This window comes from Lathamus discolor, chromosome Z, assembly GCF_037157495.1.
Source record: "Lathamus discolor isolate bLatDis1 chromosome Z, bLatDis1.hap1, whole genome shotgun sequence".
Lineage (NCBI taxonomy): Eukaryota > Metazoa > Chordata > Aves > Psittaciformes > Psittacidae > Lathamus > Lathamus discolor.
The window spans coordinates 110,200,590-110,221,155 of record NC_088909.1 but is presented as its reverse complement, the minus strand read 5'-3'; the positions used below and the strand labels follow the sequence as shown (position 1 = coordinate 110,221,155).

Here is a 20,566-nt window from a genome sequence, read left to right as displayed (position 1 = left end):
CCATTAGTGCTTGGGCACCCCTTTCATACCTCCATACTGCTGTACTTGTTGGGACAAGTGTGACTTCATGTTCTGGATGTTCTGACTGTACAATTTGTCAAATAAATAGGTGTACTGGACTGTGCTGAAGAAACAGCACAAGTAAAAATCTCTCTTTCCACATTCAAAGCTTTCTATTCTATCTTCTATTCTGCCATCACTGATGCTGATGCAAAAAGGGTGTATGGGCAGGGGACAGTGGATGTCTTGCCCATGTTTATATATATATTTTATTATTACTCCACGAAATCCATTGAGAAAGGAGTAGGGAATGAATTTAAGTGTAACCTCTGAATGGAGCCCAGGACATGAGCTCTTGGAGCAGGGCTGTTGATTACTGCTTTCTCTCCTGATCTTCCTGGCTTCGCTTCTAACCAGAGCACAGCTTGATATGACCAGTCCTTGGAGTTAGCAGTGTGGCTGACCCATTTTAGAATAAAAAAAGAGAAGGAGGAAGGGAAAAATGAGGATGAGGAGGTGAAAGAAAAAGAAAAGCAGGGGGTTTACCCAGCAAATAACAAAAATCACAGAAGCTATTTGTGTAGAAAAGCATGTAATTGCTTTCATCTTACCCTTAACCTGTCTCTGGGCTTGGTCAGAAAAGAGTGGAAGGCAAGCTGATGCTTTAGCCACACAGCAAGAAGAGTTAAACCCAGTGTGGTATCAATTTCCCACAGTGCACACACTTTCCACGCTCTTGTTTTCAAGCAGTTACAGAAAAGCCATTGTCTCATACACTCCCTCTGCCGAGCTGTGATTAATGTGGCTGTGGAGGAATTTCTGGATCTAATGCATTTCTCGCTCTTTTTCTTTCTGTGTGTTTTCTTTTTTTTTTAATGACAGATGGTATAAAAGTACCTAAATATGTTCTGTTACTGATTATGTTGGTTCAGCTAGGAGTATGCTGGCTGTCCAGATGCCAGATCAGCTATTCTGTTCACACCTCTGCTGTGATAAGGCATGCTATTTATAATTTGTAAGGATTTATAATTGCAACACCCGTTTCCTATGGAAACGAGGTTTACACAGCTGTGCTAGCTACACATTGTATAAATTGTATAAATTGGTCCCATCCCCCTATCCCCAGCCATTTTTGGAGTTGTTAGCTCACCTCGGCTGAAGCTGATAATGAAGCAGATATCCCATAGATAAAGAGGGGTTGTGTGGAAAGGGTCGAAAGGCCCCAGGAGAGAGAAGCACTTGGATCTAAGTGAGGAAGGAGCTAGTGCTGCTGTAGACATAAGAAAATCCACATCGATAGAAGTCTGTCCCTAGGAAGGAGCTGACACCAAATCAGTCAGACACCAGACTTTGTCTTTAGATGTCTTAGGGTTTGCTGCGTGGTAGCTGGATATGGATTCCATTGGGTTTTGGTGTGGTCTAAGAGATCTGGGTGCATGAGGGAGCAATCCCAGGTGCCACACTGTAGCAGCTGGTGATAGAGGATCTGGTGCAAAGAGGAGGTGGGTTGTTAGGATCTGGGCTGTGAGCAGGACCCCAGGAGTCTGTCTCCTTCCCTGTCTATGACTCATAGCAAGAACTGCCCCATCCACAGGAGCAGAGCTGCTCTTGACCCAGCTGGGATGCTCCAGATAGGTTTTGGATGCTGGCTAAGAGCTGCCAGAGGTGATGTTATCACCTGCAAACAAAGCTTCATGGTCAGATACTGAAATAAAGGCTGTCTTAGCTGATGGAGTTTTATTCTTCTTTCTTTCACTGTCATGCAAAAGCAAATAAGTCCTTCAATTGTCTCTGCAAACACGGTGAAGCTCGTTCATCGTTATTCAGGAGAAGCTGTTGGCGTCAAACTTGTACAGCATTGCCCCTGCCTGTCAAGTGCCAGCAACTGACAAGATGTCAGGGCGAGAAATCCTCCAACTGCAAACATTGCACTGGAACAGGGGAATTACAAAGTGTGTGAGAAAAGAAGCTGTAGTGGGAATTCACGCAGCCCTAGCTCAGCTAACGGGATGTCTGTCATGATGAAGAGTCATGTAAATCGACATCTTCCAGCTTACCTAATGAATATGAAAGATGAGCTAAATAGTGGAGCTGGTCATGATTCTTAGATTGAGAAGGAAAAGGAGTGGAGGAGAAACAAACATGTTTGGCTTCTTTAATGGCTTGCTTTTGTGTTTAAAACCAGTGTCAACAAATAAAAAAGTCTCACCTGTGTCACCCTGTAGTGTTATTATTAAATAGCAACAGGCTGCTGGTTACAGCAAAAATCTTTTCTGAACCACACATGGCTGGTCAGGCAGCAAAAACCGGATCCTGCCATGGACTGATCTTTCAGCTGTGATGATTGGTAACCGAGTTACCTCAGAGGTATCTCAGAAAAGGATGAGGCAGTGCAAGACAGTTTATCTAAACTGGTTAATGGCTTGGTATTTTCCAGAGGCAAGAGCTGGAGTCGGAGAACAAGAAGCTGAAGAACGAGCTTAATGAGCTGAGGAAAGCTATCGCAGACAAAGCAACCCAGAACCACTCATCCAACGATATTCAGGACAGTTACAATCTGTTACTGAACCAGCTGAAATTGGCCAATGAGGAGCTGGAAGTGAGGAAAGAAGAGGTGCTCATCCTGAGGACACAAATTATGAAGGCAGCCCAGCAAAAGGAGATGGGGAAAAACGTGGTAATGGATTTTCTTTTCCTTTTCCCATTCTGTTGCTGGAAATTCTCTTAATGCCTGTGCAATGCCGTTTCTGCTTTGGTAGGCTCTGGGTGGCAGGATAGAGTTGGGAGATCGTAGCAGGTTCTGCAGGGTTATAGGATGTTCTGCCTATGGATAAGATACGGTCCATGACATCTTTTCAGGCAGCTCAGGATGGTATGTCCCATGGTCGTCCGTACTGTTGTAAGGTGCTTGACCCCATACCTGATGAGGTCTGGCTGCACCACACAAAGGAAGAGTTTCTCCAACCCCACACCAGGGTGTGGTGGTCTAAAATGCTCCGAGTGATGTTTTGTGACACCTGGCTTATTCTACAAAGAAATGGGATGGGGAAAAAGAGCTTCTGGACCAGATTCTGCTCACTGGATGCGGTGCAGCTGTAATGTTTCAGTTGTTTATGCTGGTGTGTAGGAAAGAAGGGAGCTTGTCCCATCACAGTCATTTGACAGCTTTTTGTTTAGAGCCTGTTCCAATGGAAGAGTACATTTTATGAACGCCCTCACTTCGGCTTTTTTAATTCACTGCCTTATTATTCCTTGAGCTTTTCTATATTTTGTATTGCAGTCCACACCACCTCTCTTATCTCCCTCCCAGGTTCACAGCATCCTCCTTCCATCTCCTAATCTTTGCTACTGTCTGTTTGCATGCATGTGAATTCATAGAAACTTTCTATTTTAATGGAGGTCCCAGAGAAGTTTCAGTATTGGTAACTTTGAAACACAGGAAGAGAAGTGCAGGATGTCATGCTACTGTGTTTTGCTGTTGAATTTAGGAGAGCATCGCCAATGACACCAGATGGCCAAACAGTGACAAGCACATTGATCAGGAGGATGCGATTGAAGCCTACCAGGGGATGTGCAAGACAAACCAGTAAGTGTGGACCACTTTGCAGCAGCAGGAGGGGCTGACGGAAGGAGCAAAGTATGAGAGGTGGGATCCAGACCAGAATTCACAACATGTTTTAGAGAGTTACCAGTTTTTGGATTGTATTCTGCACCATGAGTAAAGGATGGATCATAAAGGACCACACACACACATATTGTAATGGGTGAGGAACCCAGCTTGTTGAGGTGGTGTATCCCCAAAGGAAGGGAGATACTGGTTGCTGAAGGTTGTTAGCATTCCAGGGTAGGAAAGCCTGGACTTACTTAGGGTTTTATTCATACCTGTATGTATATGAGTAAAGGCACGCCATCTCTGAATGTAATGTGAAAAATTGTGAAAAGCTGCTTAACGCTTTCAGGACTGGATGGCTAGGTGCAGTGGGAAATCCATGTGCCTTGCTTGATGTGCAAAAATTCAGCGTATATACAGCTGTACGTACATTGTAGCGACAAGACAAGGGGGAATGGCTTTAGTCTCTCCAGAGGGGAGATTGAGATGAGCTCTTAGGCAGAAGCTCTTCCCTGTGAGGGTGCTGAGGCGCTGGCACAGGGTGCCCAGAGAAGCTGTGGTTGCCTCATCCCTTGCTTTGCTCAAGGCCAGGTTGGACAGGGCTTGGAGCAGCCTGCTCTAATGGGAGGTGTCCCTGCCCATGGCAGGGGCTGGAACTGGATGAGTTTTTAAGGTCCCTTCCAACCAAACCATTCCATGACTCTATGATTCTATGTAGCTGTCCAGTCAGCTTTGGCATAGTGTCTGTGCTGTATGTCCCTCAAGGTTTCTGCCATAGTATGGGCTGGATTTTCTGAATATGCATCTATTTTACTTCTTGTGAAAGCCATGGGAGAACCTGTGGAAATCAAGTGTGTGAGTACAAAGATGGGCTTGCTGGAAGGGCTGGGTTCCACATACATTGTGTTTAAACATATGTGGAAACCCTGATGGCTGGAGTGAGGCTCTGCCCACACTAGTTCTGCCACCAGTTTTTTGGGCTGGAGGCCTGGAGGAGTTGGGATTGTTGGGGTCTAGGACTCTTGTGACAAGGGTTTCTCATCTGGACATCATGTCTGTCTGGATCAGGACCAGGGTTTGGGTTTTTTTCCAGTTTGTTGCCATTGCATATTTGTTTTCCTGAAGTAAACTTCCTGATGAAATTTCTGCACCTCTTGCAGCAAAAGTGATGAGATTGATTTAAACATCACCATTTTGTCAGTAAATCAATGGGGCTTGGTGTGCTTCTACTGCGAGGTATGTTTTTTGGTCACTTTTCCTTCGAACTTTATCCTGGAGGTGTAGGCACTGGTATGGGATGTGAAATCCCATTATCAGTCACAGCTTTCATTACTCTCTAAACTGCATTTTCCAGTATGACATGTGTAGGGATGATCAGTCTGTGACCAGGCTTTGGTAAAGGAGTTTGAGTCGAAGTAAGAGTTGCTGCTTTTGTAGAGCATGTGCCTGACCAGGTTGTATCATTGTTCCCCGGCATTCGTCGGTATTTGGCCATTCTGGAGTATGTGTTTTCTGCTTTCACTCAGCCTGCCAAGCGACTTCAGTCCTTGGAACTAGACGGTCGTTAAGGTCCCTTCCAACACAAACCATCATATGGTTCTTTGATTCTTTGGCTGCTCTGGTTTCCAGACTTAACAACTTCCGCAGGGAGGATTGAATCAAGCATGTAAATCATCAGAAATGCTGCAATGATCTAATTTTCCACAGGAATACAAATCTCTTTCCTTTCAATGGGACAGGTGAGCTGCAATTTAAAAGTTCGTGTGATCAGGCCTTGGTGGTTTTTTGGCCTCTTAAGATTTGGTAAGGGAAGTCTGCTACCTCCAGGCTCAGTTTCTTATTATTTCTTTTGTTTACCTCTCATATGCAGGCTGGCTGGAGCTAGGCTCGTATAGTTCAGTAGCAGCAGCTCTATGTATATCACTCCGATTTCTGCAGTGATTTATCCAGTGGCTGATTAATCACCACCAGCTTCCCAGTTATATGGTTCCCTGTGCATTTGTTTGTATATCGAGCTGAGTTTTAAACTGTAGGCTGGAGTCGATGGCAATAAAATAGATGAAAACAAAATCTCAGGGAGCATGGATTATTGTATTCAGGTATATAAATTATATCTCTTCCACCCAGCACTAATTAACATTCGTACTCTAGAGTCAAGTGTGGCAGCATGAGAAATAAAACTGTTTTCTCTTTCTAATCTTGACCCATAGATCGAGATTATGATGGACAGCTTAATGGACAGCTTTCCTGCTGGGATTGCAATTCTCAAGTGGGACTAACAAACAAGAGCCACTTTTTCTCCCACCTGCAAGAATCATTTCTATTTCTCTTTACCCTGATCCCCCTCAGTCTGAGGGCAGTTTCTAACTGAGGTGGATGCTCTTCCACCAGTTCAGTCTGACTGACGCGGTAAAGGTCCACCTAACTTGCCATGGTCACTCTTGAAGTCATGTCTTAGCTATTTGGGCCGTGGATGAAGTGGCTTTACCTGGGTGGGAGACAGACTTTTATTCACTCTATGTCTATATAATCCAGGAGTTGTAAATACAGCAGGAGAAAAACAGGAAAAACTGCCAGGTGCTGCTAACCCTGCCCATGCAGCAGTTCTTTCTCCACGCTGCTCTCAGGGGAAAGCCCTTTGATGCCAGGTCAAGGGGAAGTATGGATTAAAAAACAGCCCCTTATAAATGCAGCGAGCTCAGATTATTTTCTTTGTTTTATTATTTTTTAATTTTTATTCCCCCCCCCCCTTTTTTTTTTCCTGACTTTCAACTGCTAAAGAGTAAAGCATCAAGTTAGTTGCCAGCTGATTTTCTGCTTCAATAACAAATGTAAAGCTAAGTAGGCTTTTTGTTTCCTGTTTCAGTTCTTGGGATTTTTCTTTCAAGCCTGTTTTGATCTTGGTGGAAAGTTAGAGCCAACAAAAGACCAGGTGATGATGTTAGAGATAATAACCTGGCAGCTCAAAGCAGATCAGGCTTAGTCTTTGAAATTAACTTCTGTGATAACTTCCAAGTGATTTCTGTGGAGTACATGGCTCTTTATTTTCTTCTGGGTAACTCCCACCTGCAGCTGCAGTGCGAAGTCAAGAGCTTCATGTGGAGGATGCTTTCGCAGCTGGAAGAGGCCATGCCATGGGAAGGGGTTCATATCTCTCCTTACTAGTCTCCAACATGTCTCCTTTTATCCCTGCTTCTCATTCTGTCCTGTATCTAATCTGTGATGTGCATTAGTTTTTCACTTAATTAAAAAAAATCAAAACACATTTGTGTTTGAAAATCAAATATGCTTTCTTCTTTGTTGAGAGATGATAATGATCTGAAGATGATAAAAATAACATCTCTGGGGTTGGGTGTATGTGCACCTCCTTCAAGCCACTTGCAGAAGGCTAAATGGAGGAGGAGAGGGAGGCAACTGGCAGGAATTTGTCTCCTTTCATGTCTCCTTTCATGAAGGCAGTTTGCAAACTGCAGGTCACCAGCTGCACTCTCAGGCCCAAACCTCCAAGATAAGGAGATAAAGGAGAAATGAGGATTTGTAAAAAATGTCATTTCAACTCCTTTCAGCCTTATTTCTGAGAAAGATGGATTTACCCAGCATTTTACAGAATTATTTTAGCATATACCAATTACTCTAATTAGCTTGAAAGGACTCCTGTTGACTTTTAATGTCAGTATGACCTTCTGGGTAAGGGGATCTCAGTGATTTCTGAATCCATGCTGGCTGATGGACATGGACTGAATGCTGATTTCTCAGGGCAGTTTTATCTTAGTATAATTGCACCCTGTTGAGCTGCTTTCCTCATTTACCACAACACAGATGATTAAAAGAAGCAGGAGAGCTGTCTTCCTCCTGTTCCAAGAAGATGCATCTCTTAAAAACGCTGCTCGTTTTGTGAGATTTCCCATATTACTGACATAAATAAATAGTGAGGATCCTTCCTGGGCTTTCTCTTGGGTTTCAGTGCCAAAGCACATGTTCTGTTAAGATTAACTGAACCCCCAAAAAACGCCTTACTAACCAGACCAATAAACCTCACTGTATCAGTCAGCCAATGGACTCTTTTGGAAACCTGCTATGTATGAGATGAAAAGAAGACTTCAGTTTAAATTCATGATGAATTTTCTAAATGTTAATGCCTGAAATATTTGCTAGTTTTGAGAAATGCCATGCTCATACACTAGAATAGATGTACAAGCTGTTTACATTGGTGAGACACCTCTTGAGTCCTTTCATGGTGGTGCTTCAGCATCATATATCTCACCGCTTTCCTTGTGTGAAAATTTGCTTTAGAAAGTTTTGTGTTGTTCTTTTACACTTAAATATGCAGAGCTTTGTTTGCTGGGGAATGGCATCTGCTACACCTCTTTTCAAAACCGGAGATGCATGTTGACTTAGTTCTTTTATTGGTCTGAAAGTTTAATGATACATTAAGTGATTTCTTATTTTTTTGGTTGTCATTTATTTTCTTTATTATATCAGAAAGAAAAACTGTTTCTGAACTGACATCAAAGCCAAGTAAAATCTGGCTGTAGGAAGTGTTCCTGGTCAGGTTGACCAGCTTGTATCACTCTTTGTCATGTGTTCAACACCTCATTAAAAAAGACAAATGAGTTTCTTGCCTTTTAGAACTTAAAAAAAAAAAAAAAAAACTCGCAACAAAAATCAACACAAACTCAACTGTTAAAAGGAATCTTTTAGTATTTAAGTGACAAGAGACATGAGGCATTTTTCTGCCTGTATGGGTATTGGAGAGATTTGATATAAAGATCCTTCTATCCAAGATATAAGGAAACAGACATCCAAGGGCTGTTTGGACCAAAGTTTGCTCTGAGGAAGGGCTGATGGTTTTGACTTGATGACTGATCCTTCTGAAGAACGAAAATTTATTTGGTAGAAAGACCAGTGCAAGTATTATTTAGACAAGTGCAAGCTGCTGCAGAAGGAAGGAAATGGAGGAACTCATCTTTAAAATGTCTTATTAGTGAGATGTGCCAGAGGATAGAAGGTCTGGAAGAGAAGTAAGCTATTCCAAGCAATCAGTAAGCAATAAAATATGGGGTTGTGTTGTGTTTGCACTGTAGGTTGGAAGCGCTTGCAGGGTGCTCCAGCTTTAATTTTGTGACAGGGAGAAGCAAGGAAGCCTGTTGGGAGCTGCTAAGGATCATTCTGTCTTTAAGTTCACCCTGTCTGTGCTTGGGCAGCTATTCCTTACCCCTTGTGCTGACTTCTGCTCTCTCATTTATCCCTCACAGTCCTTGTTGCCTCTTCCCTGGTTTTAAAGCATAAGGTTTTCCCGAGGATTTGAGCTAGCTGGTGTGATATGGGCATCCCAGATTTTCTTTGCAGTCATACGGAAACAGTTTAGCCATACAGAAAGAAAAACTCAGGCTCTGACATCCGGGAGTTGGGATTTTTGGTAAAAGCAGGAACATCTCAGGAATGATGATAACCTGCTAGAAGGCCGGACTGGGTGATCTGCGATGATCCCTTCCAACCCAAATCATGTTGTGTTCCCATATTAACTGCAGTGGGTTGGGAAGGATGGGAATGCACAAGGACATGTTTTATAGCTGGGGAGGAAGGAAAAGCTCCCCTAGCCAGGGGTGTCATATGGAGCACAGCCAGGGCATGGTTGTCCTTCAGCAGGGTGGAAAAGGAAATACAGTGTAATCAAAGTGTAGTTTAAAACCAGAATTAAATTAATAAGGGTTCTGCACCTTTTCCCCTTCTACTGCAATTGACCTTTTGTCTTTCTTTGTCCTTCTTGTTTCCTTTCTCTGTCCGTTATTTCTAGCATGACTGAGGACTGGGGGTATCTCAATGAAGATGGAGAGCTCGGCTTGGCTTATCAAGGTTTAAAGCAAGTTGCCAGGTCAAACACTTTCTCTTTTCCCCTGCTGCTTCTCCCCTCTCCCCCTTTCACTTGCCTTTTTGTTTTTTCTCTTCCTCTGCTGTTGTCCTGTTGTCCTCTGTAGGAAACTGTTGTCCTCTTTGGGAGCAGCCAGAGGTAGGAATCTGGAGGAAATGAGACCCTCTAATTTTCAGAGGAGGAGTTGTGTTTCTAATTGGGCATTGCTGCTGGTGGCTGTTGCCATTAATGCCTGATCTGTGGTTCAGTGAGAATTATGTGAGATAAAGGTGTTGGGAAGCTGTAATCTCCACTATGCCAAAGAAAACCCAGCCCCATTTTAGATGGGATTTGTTTGGGTTTTTTTGCAAATTGTACTAAGACATGACACCTCCTGAAAATGCTTTCTCCCCATTCTGGACATGTCAGAAGTAGAGTCCCCATGCTTGTATTGCGATGCTGTCTGCTTTGCATGATTGTGTGCTCCCATCCGTGCATTGCCTGTAGGTATAAGGAGGAAGGTGGACACCCAGTGCCATCCTTCCCATGACTGGATCTGGTGGGGAAATACCCAGAGGGATACACAGGGGCAGTACCTGCAAATTCCGTATCTCCTGGGGATGCTGGTTGCTCTGTAATGACCTCTCATCTCCAAGTTAATGAAGGTTTAGAAATACAGCTAGGCAGGACTCCTGGATTCTTCTCCTGGCTCAACCTGGTGCTTGGAATAGCTGATAATTAACTGTTAATTAATCTGTGCTTTTATATATATATATATATATATATATATGGTAAAATGAGCTGATTAAGGACATTATAGAGAGGGAAACAAATCTTTTGTATAAAGTAGTCTAAAGTGGTCTGATATATAGGTATCAGAGTAAAACCAAACAATAACAAGAACAACAAGAGGGATGATTCATCTGTTTTCCAAAGCAATACAGGAAATTCATAGAAGGGGGATGTTTTTCTGCAGGCGGCTCACTTAATCTGAACCTATGTGAAGAAATAAAATGGAAATTAAGTAATTAATATTAATTTCATGGTGGGCCTGTATTTTCCAAGCCTATTAAGAATATAACTCCTGACATGATTACGAGACTCCATGCATTATTGACAAGGTTTCTATAGCAGGAAAACATGTTTTTCTGTCTTTTGCTGGATATGCTGGTTTTGGCTGGGATAGAGAAAATGGGAATAGAGATTGGGTTATTTAGATCTTCCAGTAACAATAACAAACCCCATGCCCTCGGAGAATGATTAATACTTCTTATGCAGAGATCTTTCATAGAAAGTATATGTTCTTTCATACAGGCTTTAAAAAACAAAACAAAACAGTAAAAATTGTCCATGCTTAATAGTTCCTGCAGGGGAACTGCTCACAGGCATGAATTTCCATGAGTTTCCTAGTTTCTCCATGAGTTTCCCAGAATTGTAGCTTTTTCCCACTGGCACAGCTCCGTGTCTGTGTGTGTCTTGAGTGAATGTGAAGCTGTCAACACCAGAGTTTTCCTCATCTTTGGGGATTTCCATTTGCATCAGTGTCACAAAGACACAAAGCCCATAAGCCTGGGGTGTAGTGTCTGTAGCTCTGCCCAGAAGAGCACATCCATCAGCTACAGGAAGAACGTGGACTTGGTTGTCCTCCTCTGTCATTCTTCCTCATTGTCACCATTGCCCTGTGTAATGTGACTAGTCCCTGTGTTTGGGACTAATATTTTGCATTTGCTGGCCCTTCCTTAGAGTCCTCATAGCTTCTGGAGTCACTTTCTTTGGTTTTCTTGAAAGAGCTGGGGGACTAACAGGGAGATTTCTATTTAGCAGAGGGTAGGGAATACCCTTTACGATGTCACTTGGTGGGTTTATCAACATTCCCATCAGGTGTGTACAGGAGGGGAGTTAACATCCAAGTAATGAATCATTCTTCCCTTGGATTAATGGTTTTAAGAAATAGCTGGTTAATGCATTGACTAAATAGCATACTTTAGTTCACCATTTTCCTGCCCAGGTTTGTCCTTGTGCACAGGCTCAGGGCAGGGCTAGAAGGAGACCTGGAGTAGGGGAAGAGGGAGTAGGAAAGTTTGGCAGGACAAATTATTAGAGAAAAAGTTGGGTACCCACCTAAAAGTGGGAGAAGGGCTGGTTTTCATAGCTTCCGTCAGGTGTGTGTCATGGAGGTAGAATTTGTTATGGAGTAGAAGTCTTTTTTCTCCCTACTGAAGGGTCCAGGTGAAGTCAGTAGCAATATTGAAAGCAGAAACTGATGAAGATGACAGAAAATCCACAGAGAAGCTGTGGCTGCCCCATCCCTGGCAGTGTTCAAGGCTAGGTTGGACAGGGCTTGGAGCAACCTGCTCTAGTGGAAGATGTCCCTGTCCATGGCAGACAGTTGGAACTGGATGAGTTTTAAGTTCCCTTCCAACCCAAACCAGTCTGGGATTCTCTAATATTTAGAGACTACTACAGGGGTAAAGAACCGAAGTTTGAAAGGAAGTGAGCACAAAAACAAACGCCCTTCAAGCTGAGCTTTTGCAAAAAGATCACAGGTGGTGATCTGCATGGATTTCTTGCCATGCATTTGCTTTTTGCTAATGGGAAGAATAAAGGAACTCAAATTTTTGATACTGTTACAGATAAAAGAGAACTCTTGGAATTGTTGGGGGTTTTTTTACTTCGTTTTATAAAAAAGAAAAATAAAAAAGCCAGACTTTTGATCTCACTACTCTTAATTTCACAAGTATTTGATCTGCAGTAATGACAGACAGATGTCAGACAAATATACCAGTGATAGCCACAGCACACCTTTAGAATCATAGAATAGTTAGGAAAGGACCTTAAGATCATCAAGTTCCAACCCCCTTGCCATGGGCAGGGACACCTCCCACTAAACCAGGCCAACCCAAGGCTCTGTCAAACCTGGACTTGAACACCGCCAGGGATGGAGCATTTACAACTTCCCTGGGCAACCCATTCCAGTGCCTCACCACCCTAACAGTAAAGAATTTCTTCCTTATATCCAATCTTGTGTCAGTTTTATTGGAAGTTGACTGGGAACACTTCCCAGGTTGGCCAGCTTTGAAGGATGTAAATGGTGGTTACAACCACAATGCTGAAAACACAGGCTGATAGGTATGGTCCTTTTCTTAGGTTGCTGGAAGCACAGCTACAGGATCAGAGAAGGGAGCATGAAGAGGAGGTGGAAGCTCTGAAGAACCAGATGGATGCAATGAAAGAAGAGATGGAGAAGCAGCAGCAGACTTTCCTGCAGAACCTGCAGCTCTCTCCAGAGGTTCAGGTGGAGTTTGGAATTCAGCAAGAAATTACACGTCTCACCAATGAGAATCTGGTAAGAGGCTGTACTGAAAACACAGCCTAAGGAAGAAGAAAAAAAGCCATGCTGAAAGAAAGGAGCTAGGAACCATGAATGGGAAGAAAAGCACTGGGGTCACTTTCACACCTCCTAAACTCTGCAGAATCCTTCAGCATCTCCCACTGGAGCACTGGGGAGTGTTGGTACTTGGCCTTGGACCATGGTTCAATGGCTGTATGACTTTCCTAACTTCCTAGGTGTTTTATTTTTTTATTTTTCATTTTCTTTAAGCCTGTCCACTTTGTGGCACTGCCTAACAAATGAGATCACTGTAATGTGTAGTTATGCACACAGATAACACAATGCTTTCTTCTTACTTGCATTGATTGGGAGTGTGGAGGGGCAGTTGTTACTCCAAAAACTTGGCCTTGGCTGGTCATAAATCTTCCCTTTCTCACCTCCTGTATCTGGAGTGAACATTGGTCTCTTCTGAGTTCAGGTGCCTTTCTAAACAACTCTAGTATGTAGAGTAGTGTTGGAACTGTTTACATGATTAAAAGTCAGGAGTAAAATGCTCTGGGTGGTGTATTGTGAGTATTGCCTGCTGCAAACTCCTCATTAGAGTTGTTCTTGGGCTTAATGTTTTATTTTAAACCCAATGCATCTTCTGTTTTTCAGGATCTTAAAGAATTGCTAGAGAAGCTGGAAAAGAATGAGAAGAAGCTGAAGAAGGAGCTGAAGGTTTATATGAAGAAGGTCCAAGATTTTCAAGGTGGCTTGGCTGTTGGTAGACATTGGGGTGGAGGAACAGCACTCTGGTTTTGCTTTTTTGGTTCGCTTTGGAGAGCTGCAGGTTTTGTAAGATTTTGCTCATTCTGGCATTGAACTAGGAGCAAGCACTGAGCTAATTGCTGGCATGACAGCAGGGAACCAAATGTCCAAATGGTGCTCCTGGGTCATGCTTAGGCTGCCTTTGAACAAGTACAGCTGCACTGCTGTAGCTTTAGCTTGTTAACATTGTTGAACATGGTAAACTTGGAAGTGGGCCCAGGAAGTGATGGGGGACAAGCACTTGGTGGAGATATTGGTCTGATTCTTGGTGTATCAGGGTTTGGAGGGTATTTAAAGGAACCTTTTTGCTGTCATTGCTGTTGATGATGTGACCCACGAGGAGATGGAGAGAGGATACCAATGGTTAGCAGTCAAGTGTGCTGATATGGCAATTTTGAGGAGGAATTAAAACCACTTAGGATTAAAATCTATGCATACATTCTGCTTGATCAGAAAACATCTCAGATGTGACATCTGTGTTGTATAGAAGGACCTTCCCACTCTCTGGAGATGCCATGATTAGTCAGAGAACCCCATTCTCATGAGCTAATTTTTGAAAACTAGGCATTAAATGAAATTAAGCTGAATAACTGGAGAGCTTCCATAACTCGCACAGCTGGTCTCTGTCACTGTAATTTGCATGCAGCAGGCCGCTGTTTCCTGCAGTACTTGTGTGCTGGTCCTTTCTCTTTTATTAAGCTTTTATGGAAGCACAGTGTTTAATGGTGTGCCACCATGGTTCTTCAGCTTTACAGCCAGCAAGGAGATGTGATGTTTCAGTGTATTTTCATTGTCTGGCTATTTTTCTTCCTCTCTGTGAAAGCCATACACTAAAAAATTTCCCACAGAGTTATTACTTTCTAGCCTGTGGTTCCTTAGAAAATAAAAATTACTTCATATTTCCCTCCTTAAATCCAGCTTTTGTACTTTTTCTTTCATTCAGAGTCAGAACCACTGCTGACTGGTAATTCAAGATCTGGTTCTTTATATTTCTAGAAGTCTGTTGAAGATAATAACATTATTGGAAACAATATATAACGTTTTTGTCCTGGTGTCTGCTCTAAGGCTGTGGAGGAGCTGAACAGTTTTCAATTGCCAGGTACCACCTTTTATGCTCTTTTCTCTTCACAGCATTCCAGACTGTGGTACCAGCAGACAGAAGGCAGCGTGAATGTCACATGCAAGTTGCTGTTCAGAGGAAGGAGAAAAATTTTCAGGGCATGTTGGAATATTATAAGGAAGACGAGCCACTCCTCATCCAAAACCTCATTATAGGTGAGGAGCTTCCTTGTTTCCTTCTTCTCTTGCGTGGGATAGTTTGTAAACTTGAGATCTCAAGGTAGACAAATATATCTTCCTAAATTAATCCTTTCTGAGGGCTGCATGTTTGTGGTGACAGCAGTTTTGGTAGGCAGATCAGTGCAGCACTAAGCAGATAGACCAGCATGGATATAATCCTTAGGAATAGGAAAAAAAAAAATTCAAAAAAGGAGGCTGTAGGGCAGGCAGTAACTTGCTGAACTACATACAGTGTGGTAATTGATAGGGAGGGGATAACAAAGGATAGACCCTGTGGATTTTGTGCAGCAATGGAACAGAAGTAGTTTGATTTATGAGATAGTAACAGATAACAGATAATAAACTTGGGAGCACCTTTGTGCTTGAAGGTCTGATCGGAATTGCTGTAGCATTCCCTTATTCAATGCTGTTAGGGAAGCTGTGCTAAAGTGTTAGTATTTACCATCTCTCTCTAACCCAGAAGAAACCAGTAAGGATATAGAAAGTGTTCAAAGAGCAGTGCTAGCCCATTGCTGTGGTCTTTGAAGTTCCCCTAATCAAACAGGCTTTTTCTTTGGAAGCTGCAAATCCCCTAAGCTGCCATTAGGATTCAGTATCATAAGGGAAAGGATTTACTACGTCATGAGTTCAGTGATGGGGGTTATACTCTGTGGGAGAAAGTCCTAAAAGCCTTAGGAGGCTTTTCTAAGGTTGTTTTTGTGCCTCTTGGGTAGGCTTTTACATGGTAAAGAAGATCTAATGCTACCTATGCATCCATAAGGTGAAATGAGACACTGTCACAAACTTCAGCGCAGACAATGCTACTCCCCTGAGGCATAGTGTTGCAGCTTTTCTGCTTTGGCAGGCTCCAGCAGGTCCATCTCTCCTGCACTTGTACCTCTGGTTCTGTGTCCACGTTGCAGAGAGGGATGCAAGTCACAGGGCCAAAATCTAGCCTTCCCCAGGTTTGGGGCAGACAGGTTTGCTGGTTACAAGTGCAGCTCAGGTGCTCACTGTTTCCCTGCCAGTTGATGAATTTTGAGAGGATTTACAAACAAAAAAACCCTCACTAAACCTTCTAGATCTCAAGCCCCAGGCGGTGTCTGCTACTGTTCCTTGCCTTCCTGCCTATATCCTCTACATGTGCATCAGACACGCGGATTACATCAATGATGACCAGAAAGTGCACTCCTTGCTCACCTCCACCATCAATGGCATAAAGAAAGTGCTGAAGGTAGGTATCAATTTTTTCTTGTCCTGGGGTTGAGATGATCTAAGCCGGTAATAAGCATGTCAAAAGGTGTGATATTCAGCTCTCATTATGATGATTTTCAAACCAAATTACTCTTATGGCTTCCCTTTTTAAAAGAACAAGGAGAATTAATATTCTAGCAATATAATTGCACCTACAGATTAAAAATAGAATGTTTACAGGGAACAAATGGCTAATACTGCCCATATGCAGAGAGAGAGCTTCATGATTCTAGATGAGGAAACTCAAAATCATTTTGTCTTGCTATGCCAGCATCCCTCACTGAAGGAGAGGAGTCTCACATTCCTTTAATTTTGCTCCTCTAGAAACACAATAATGATTTTGAGATGACATCGTTTTGGCTGGCGAATACACGTCGCTTCCTGCACTGTTTAAAGCAGTACAGCGGAGATGCGGTAAGAAACTCATCATTGATCTTGAGTTTGCTGGCATTCCTCCAGGAAGGATCGTCAGGTCCCCCGGGTCTAGTGGCTTCCCTCTGGTCAGGGATCATCTCTGACTTTGCTCTTTTGTTTGGGTATAACATGAGGCAGTTTCTAGAATCACAGAATCCCAGACTGGTTTGGGTTGGACAGGAGATTAAAGCTCATCCAGTTCCAACCCCCTACTACAGGCAGGGACACCTTTCACTAGAGCAGGTTGCTCCAACCCCGTCCAACCTAGCCTTGAACACTGCAAGGGATGAGGCAGCCACAGCTTTTCTAGGCAACCACCATCATAGTGAAACATTTCTCCCTTCTGTGTAGTCTGAAGTGGACCAAAGGTTCATGGGGCATTGCACTATTTGATCTCAACATATGAGATCTGAAGGCAGAACCCCTACATCACATGCAACAGAATAGTTTAAATTTCATAGCCAACCATGCACTTCAATTTGTCCAAACAGGGGATTTCCTTCTGGCAGGGTGTTTTGAAGGCTAATCTCCTAGTTCTAGTAGGTCCTGCAGCTTTTCATTAACCATGATTTTTAGACAGCGGAAAATTGTCCCAAATTTCGCAATTTTTATTTATTTTTTTTTTTTTAATGTTTATACTGATATTTATTCCTGTTCTGTCCAACTAGATCAAAATAACCACACTTTGAGATGGCAAAAATGAAAATCATAATGTAAGCTTTTGGAAATAAATCCTCTCATTTCTTGCCACCTTAGTAATATTTCATAAGAGCTGATCCGAGAAAATCAGATCGTAACAGTCCTCTTAGTACATCACACGCTGCCATCCTTATAGCCACATGTTCCGGGTATTAAGATTTTCAACAGAGCCAAATACGTCATTTCTCATTTAGTTTTGGTTTGGGTTAGATATATTAAGCAATCAAGCTTTTAAGAAAAAATGAAAAAAAATAAATCATAGAATCAAATTAACTGTTCAGGTCATTCACAAGATAATGACTGGTGTGTAAAACTCGGTGCTGGACTTCCAAGATTTAAATTAAAAAGAAAATTAATTTAGATGATAATTACTCATCGTTTAGCTCCTGTTCGCCCTCTTCTGCCTGCATAACAACATTACATTTCAAGAAAATCTCCAGAAAACCAGCAGGGTAGGAAAAAACGGAACCCAAACTTAAATTTCAGATCCTTTGCTGTGATTTACTATGTTAAGTGAAACACTATTTGCAAATTAAGTTGATAATTTGGTGGAAAAGCAAAGGGGAAAAATAATTCTGAACGGTTTTCAAAATACTGTTCATTTGAAATCCAACCTATCTGAAAGGAAACAGGTTTGAAAGGAAATCCCAAACTAAATGCAGTCTGTCAGTGCAAAGAGCATTTGTCAGAAAAATGGAGAAATTCTGAAGTCAACTCAAACTGTACATGTATTTTTGCATCTTCCTATTCAGCAAACAACAGAAAAAGTTTCATAGCTATCAATTGGTGTCAAAACAAGAAAACAATATGAACAGGCAATTAAAGTGGCTGCGTTGACTACAGAATTAAGTTAGATCACATTTGGTTCTGTCAGCAAAACTAGCACTAATGTCTGAGCCCAGAACTTGTGGCAGGGTCAGAGATCTGCTGCTGCTTCAGCAAAAGGCAGGGAATAAATTCAGTTACTTGGAGAGATTTCCACATTTCAGATCTTTTAAAATATTGTCAAAGCATGCAGCATGTGGTTAAATTTCTTTAAATCATTTCCTAAACTATCAATCTCAAAATACTTGGTTTCTCATAAATAATTGTGACTTAGAGGGATAAATAGCTAGAAAAAGTTTCTCAGGGACTGAAATGTCATTTTCTAGTTCATATATATATTGCAGTTAATACAGATGTTGCTCCTTGCTAAAGCTAAAATGGCACACTTCTCACTTAATGGTACTTTTCTTCAAAAAGCAGACCTGTAGTAATAATTTATGAACAAATGGCTGAGTAAATCAAAGGTGATTTATGAGTCTAGATCTTTTCTATAATAGAGTAACAGTGTCCTTTGGTAACATCTCTGGATATATTATACTGTAAGGGTTGTTTGGTTTTTTTTAAATAGGGTGGTTTACTGGACTATAAATAGGTGGAATAACGAAACTAGGTGTTTTAATCTCCCATTCAGGGTTTCATGACACAAAATACGCCTAAACAGAATGAGCACTGCCTGAAGAACTTTGACCTGATCGAATACCGCCAGGTGCTGGACCACCTCTCCATCCAGATCTACCAGCAGCTCATTAAGATAGCAGGGGCCATACTCCACCCCATGATTGGTAAATTCACATTAGCCTTTAGGAGGGTGGGGTTTTTTTTTTCACTATAATTATCTACTCTGAGGGCTTTTCAGACCTTTGTATGGTGCTAGAATGACCTCACCACAAAGGAAATGCCTGTAGTTGGTCGGAAGGCATATGTTACGAAAAATAAGGGCTTGGTTTGGAGGTCCTTGTGTCAGCAGTGACCAGGAGTTAGGAAGGCAGACCTGGATGAATTTATATTTTCCCCTATGATAGAAACTAATAGAGATGAGGGCTCCCCCTCCCACCCCCCAAATGATAAATGATACCTCCTCCCTTTCTGTTGGGGAGGTGGTGACAGAGGTGAGGTGGTGCTGGTAGGTCTGTAGGAACACAGTTCTCCTCCATACCATGTTCACAGTTAAGCTTTTTATGGGTGGAAATGCACATTATGAGGGAGGGGAGAATTGGGAAGAGGAAAAAGAGACTAATAAAGCCCTTGTTTTGCCAGGGTGAGTCAGTATGAGAAGAATTACCTCCCCATCTACATTAGTCCTCCTCATCACTAAGCTAATTGAGGGGTTGTTCTCAGTGCTTTACATTTTCTAGCTACTAGTGTTTTAATTGAGCTCCCAGCCTGGTCCCTTCTGTATCTGGGACTCTTTTTCTTTACCCTCCAAATGTCCTTACACAAATTCTGGCTACACCAGATGGCATCACTGCCTACCATCGCTGCATGTACCTCCTGCTCGTTGTAGAAATTTGTCCTGTTCCTCTATCAGTTAGTCAGGCTGTTATTACTTCTAATCTATCTTCATTTCTTCCAATCCTTTGAGCCAATTAATCACTTTAACTGCAGAATTTAAGGCTTTGTGGTGGATATACAGAGAGAACTGATTACAGCTCAAAAGAGAGCTGTTGCCTGTTTCTGCAGCATCTTAAGTGATTTCTGTGTAGTAACACCAAGGAAGAAAAAAATGTAACCTTACAGATATATTTTGTGCTTCAACTATTCCGTATTATCACAGTAAACTAGCAATTCATAGACCTGTCCTGCTTTCAGACCTCACAGCATCCATCATGTTACATTACTGAGACTGCTGCATGTTTGCAACTGCTCACGGAGGATCAGTTCTTGCCTCTAGTGACTAAGAGGTGGATAGAGGTGCTTTTAGCTCATTTTCCCCCCTTTTTCAGTGTCTGCAGTGTTGGAAAATGAGAGTATCCAAGGGCTTTGTGGTATCAAACCAATGGGCTACAGAAATCGCTGCTCCAGCGTGGCAGATGGTGACATCTCCTACAGCCTAGATGAAATCATTCGCCAGCTGAACACATTCCACACCATCATGTCTGACCAGGGTCTGGACCCAGAGATCGTGCAGCAGGTCTTCAAGCAGCTGTTCTACATGATCAGTGCAGTTGCCCTGAACAACCTCCTATTAAGGAAGGATGTCTGCTCGTGGAGCACGGGCATGCAGCTAAGGTGGGACAGGGACTTGGGGCAGGGATGTACCTACTTAAGGAAGCTTTGTTAATTTTATAAGGTAGTGGAAAATAGGAAAATCAAATGCAATGGTGTAAGTAAGGAGAGAAACTGGATTCAGCAGGGGACTGATGCAGTTAAATCTAACCCCCATTGTGTAATGCCTGTGTGATGAAGTTTACCATGCCACTTCTGAATTAAATACATGTTATACTAATTTTCTCTGGGGTATGCTTTCCCCACCTTTCTCTCACCAAGACTGAGC

The 20,566-nt window shown here is 42.4% G+C and overlaps 1 protein-coding gene across 3 annotated transcripts in view; it reads left to right on the top strand.

Annotated features, from left to right (window-relative positions):
- Positions 1-20,566, top strand: part of MYO5B (myosin VB) — a 157,490-nt gene that overhangs the window by 130,725 nt on the left and 6,199 nt on the right. For 2 of the 3 annotated variants that reach the window (XM_065663542.1, XM_065663541.1), the window contains exons 28-36: positions 2,438-2,677; positions 3,489-3,586; positions 12,609-12,807; positions 13,450-13,543; positions 14,734-14,877; positions 15,963-16,114; positions 16,459-16,548; positions 18,704-18,854; positions 20,016-20,301. In XM_065663542.1, the coding sequence (XP_065519614.1) occupies positions 2,438-2,677; positions 3,489-3,586; positions 12,609-12,807; positions 13,450-13,543; positions 14,734-14,877; positions 15,963-16,114; positions 16,459-16,548; positions 18,704-18,854; positions 20,016-20,301 (1,454 nt within the window). Of the gene's footprint in view, positions 1-2,437; positions 2,678-3,488; positions 3,587-9,407; positions 9,486-12,608; positions 12,808-13,449; positions 13,544-14,733; positions 14,878-15,962; positions 16,115-16,458; positions 16,549-18,703; positions 18,855-20,015; positions 20,302-20,566 lie in introns of all 3 variants that reach the window. The other variant, XM_065663543.1, reaches the window with a different exon arrangement.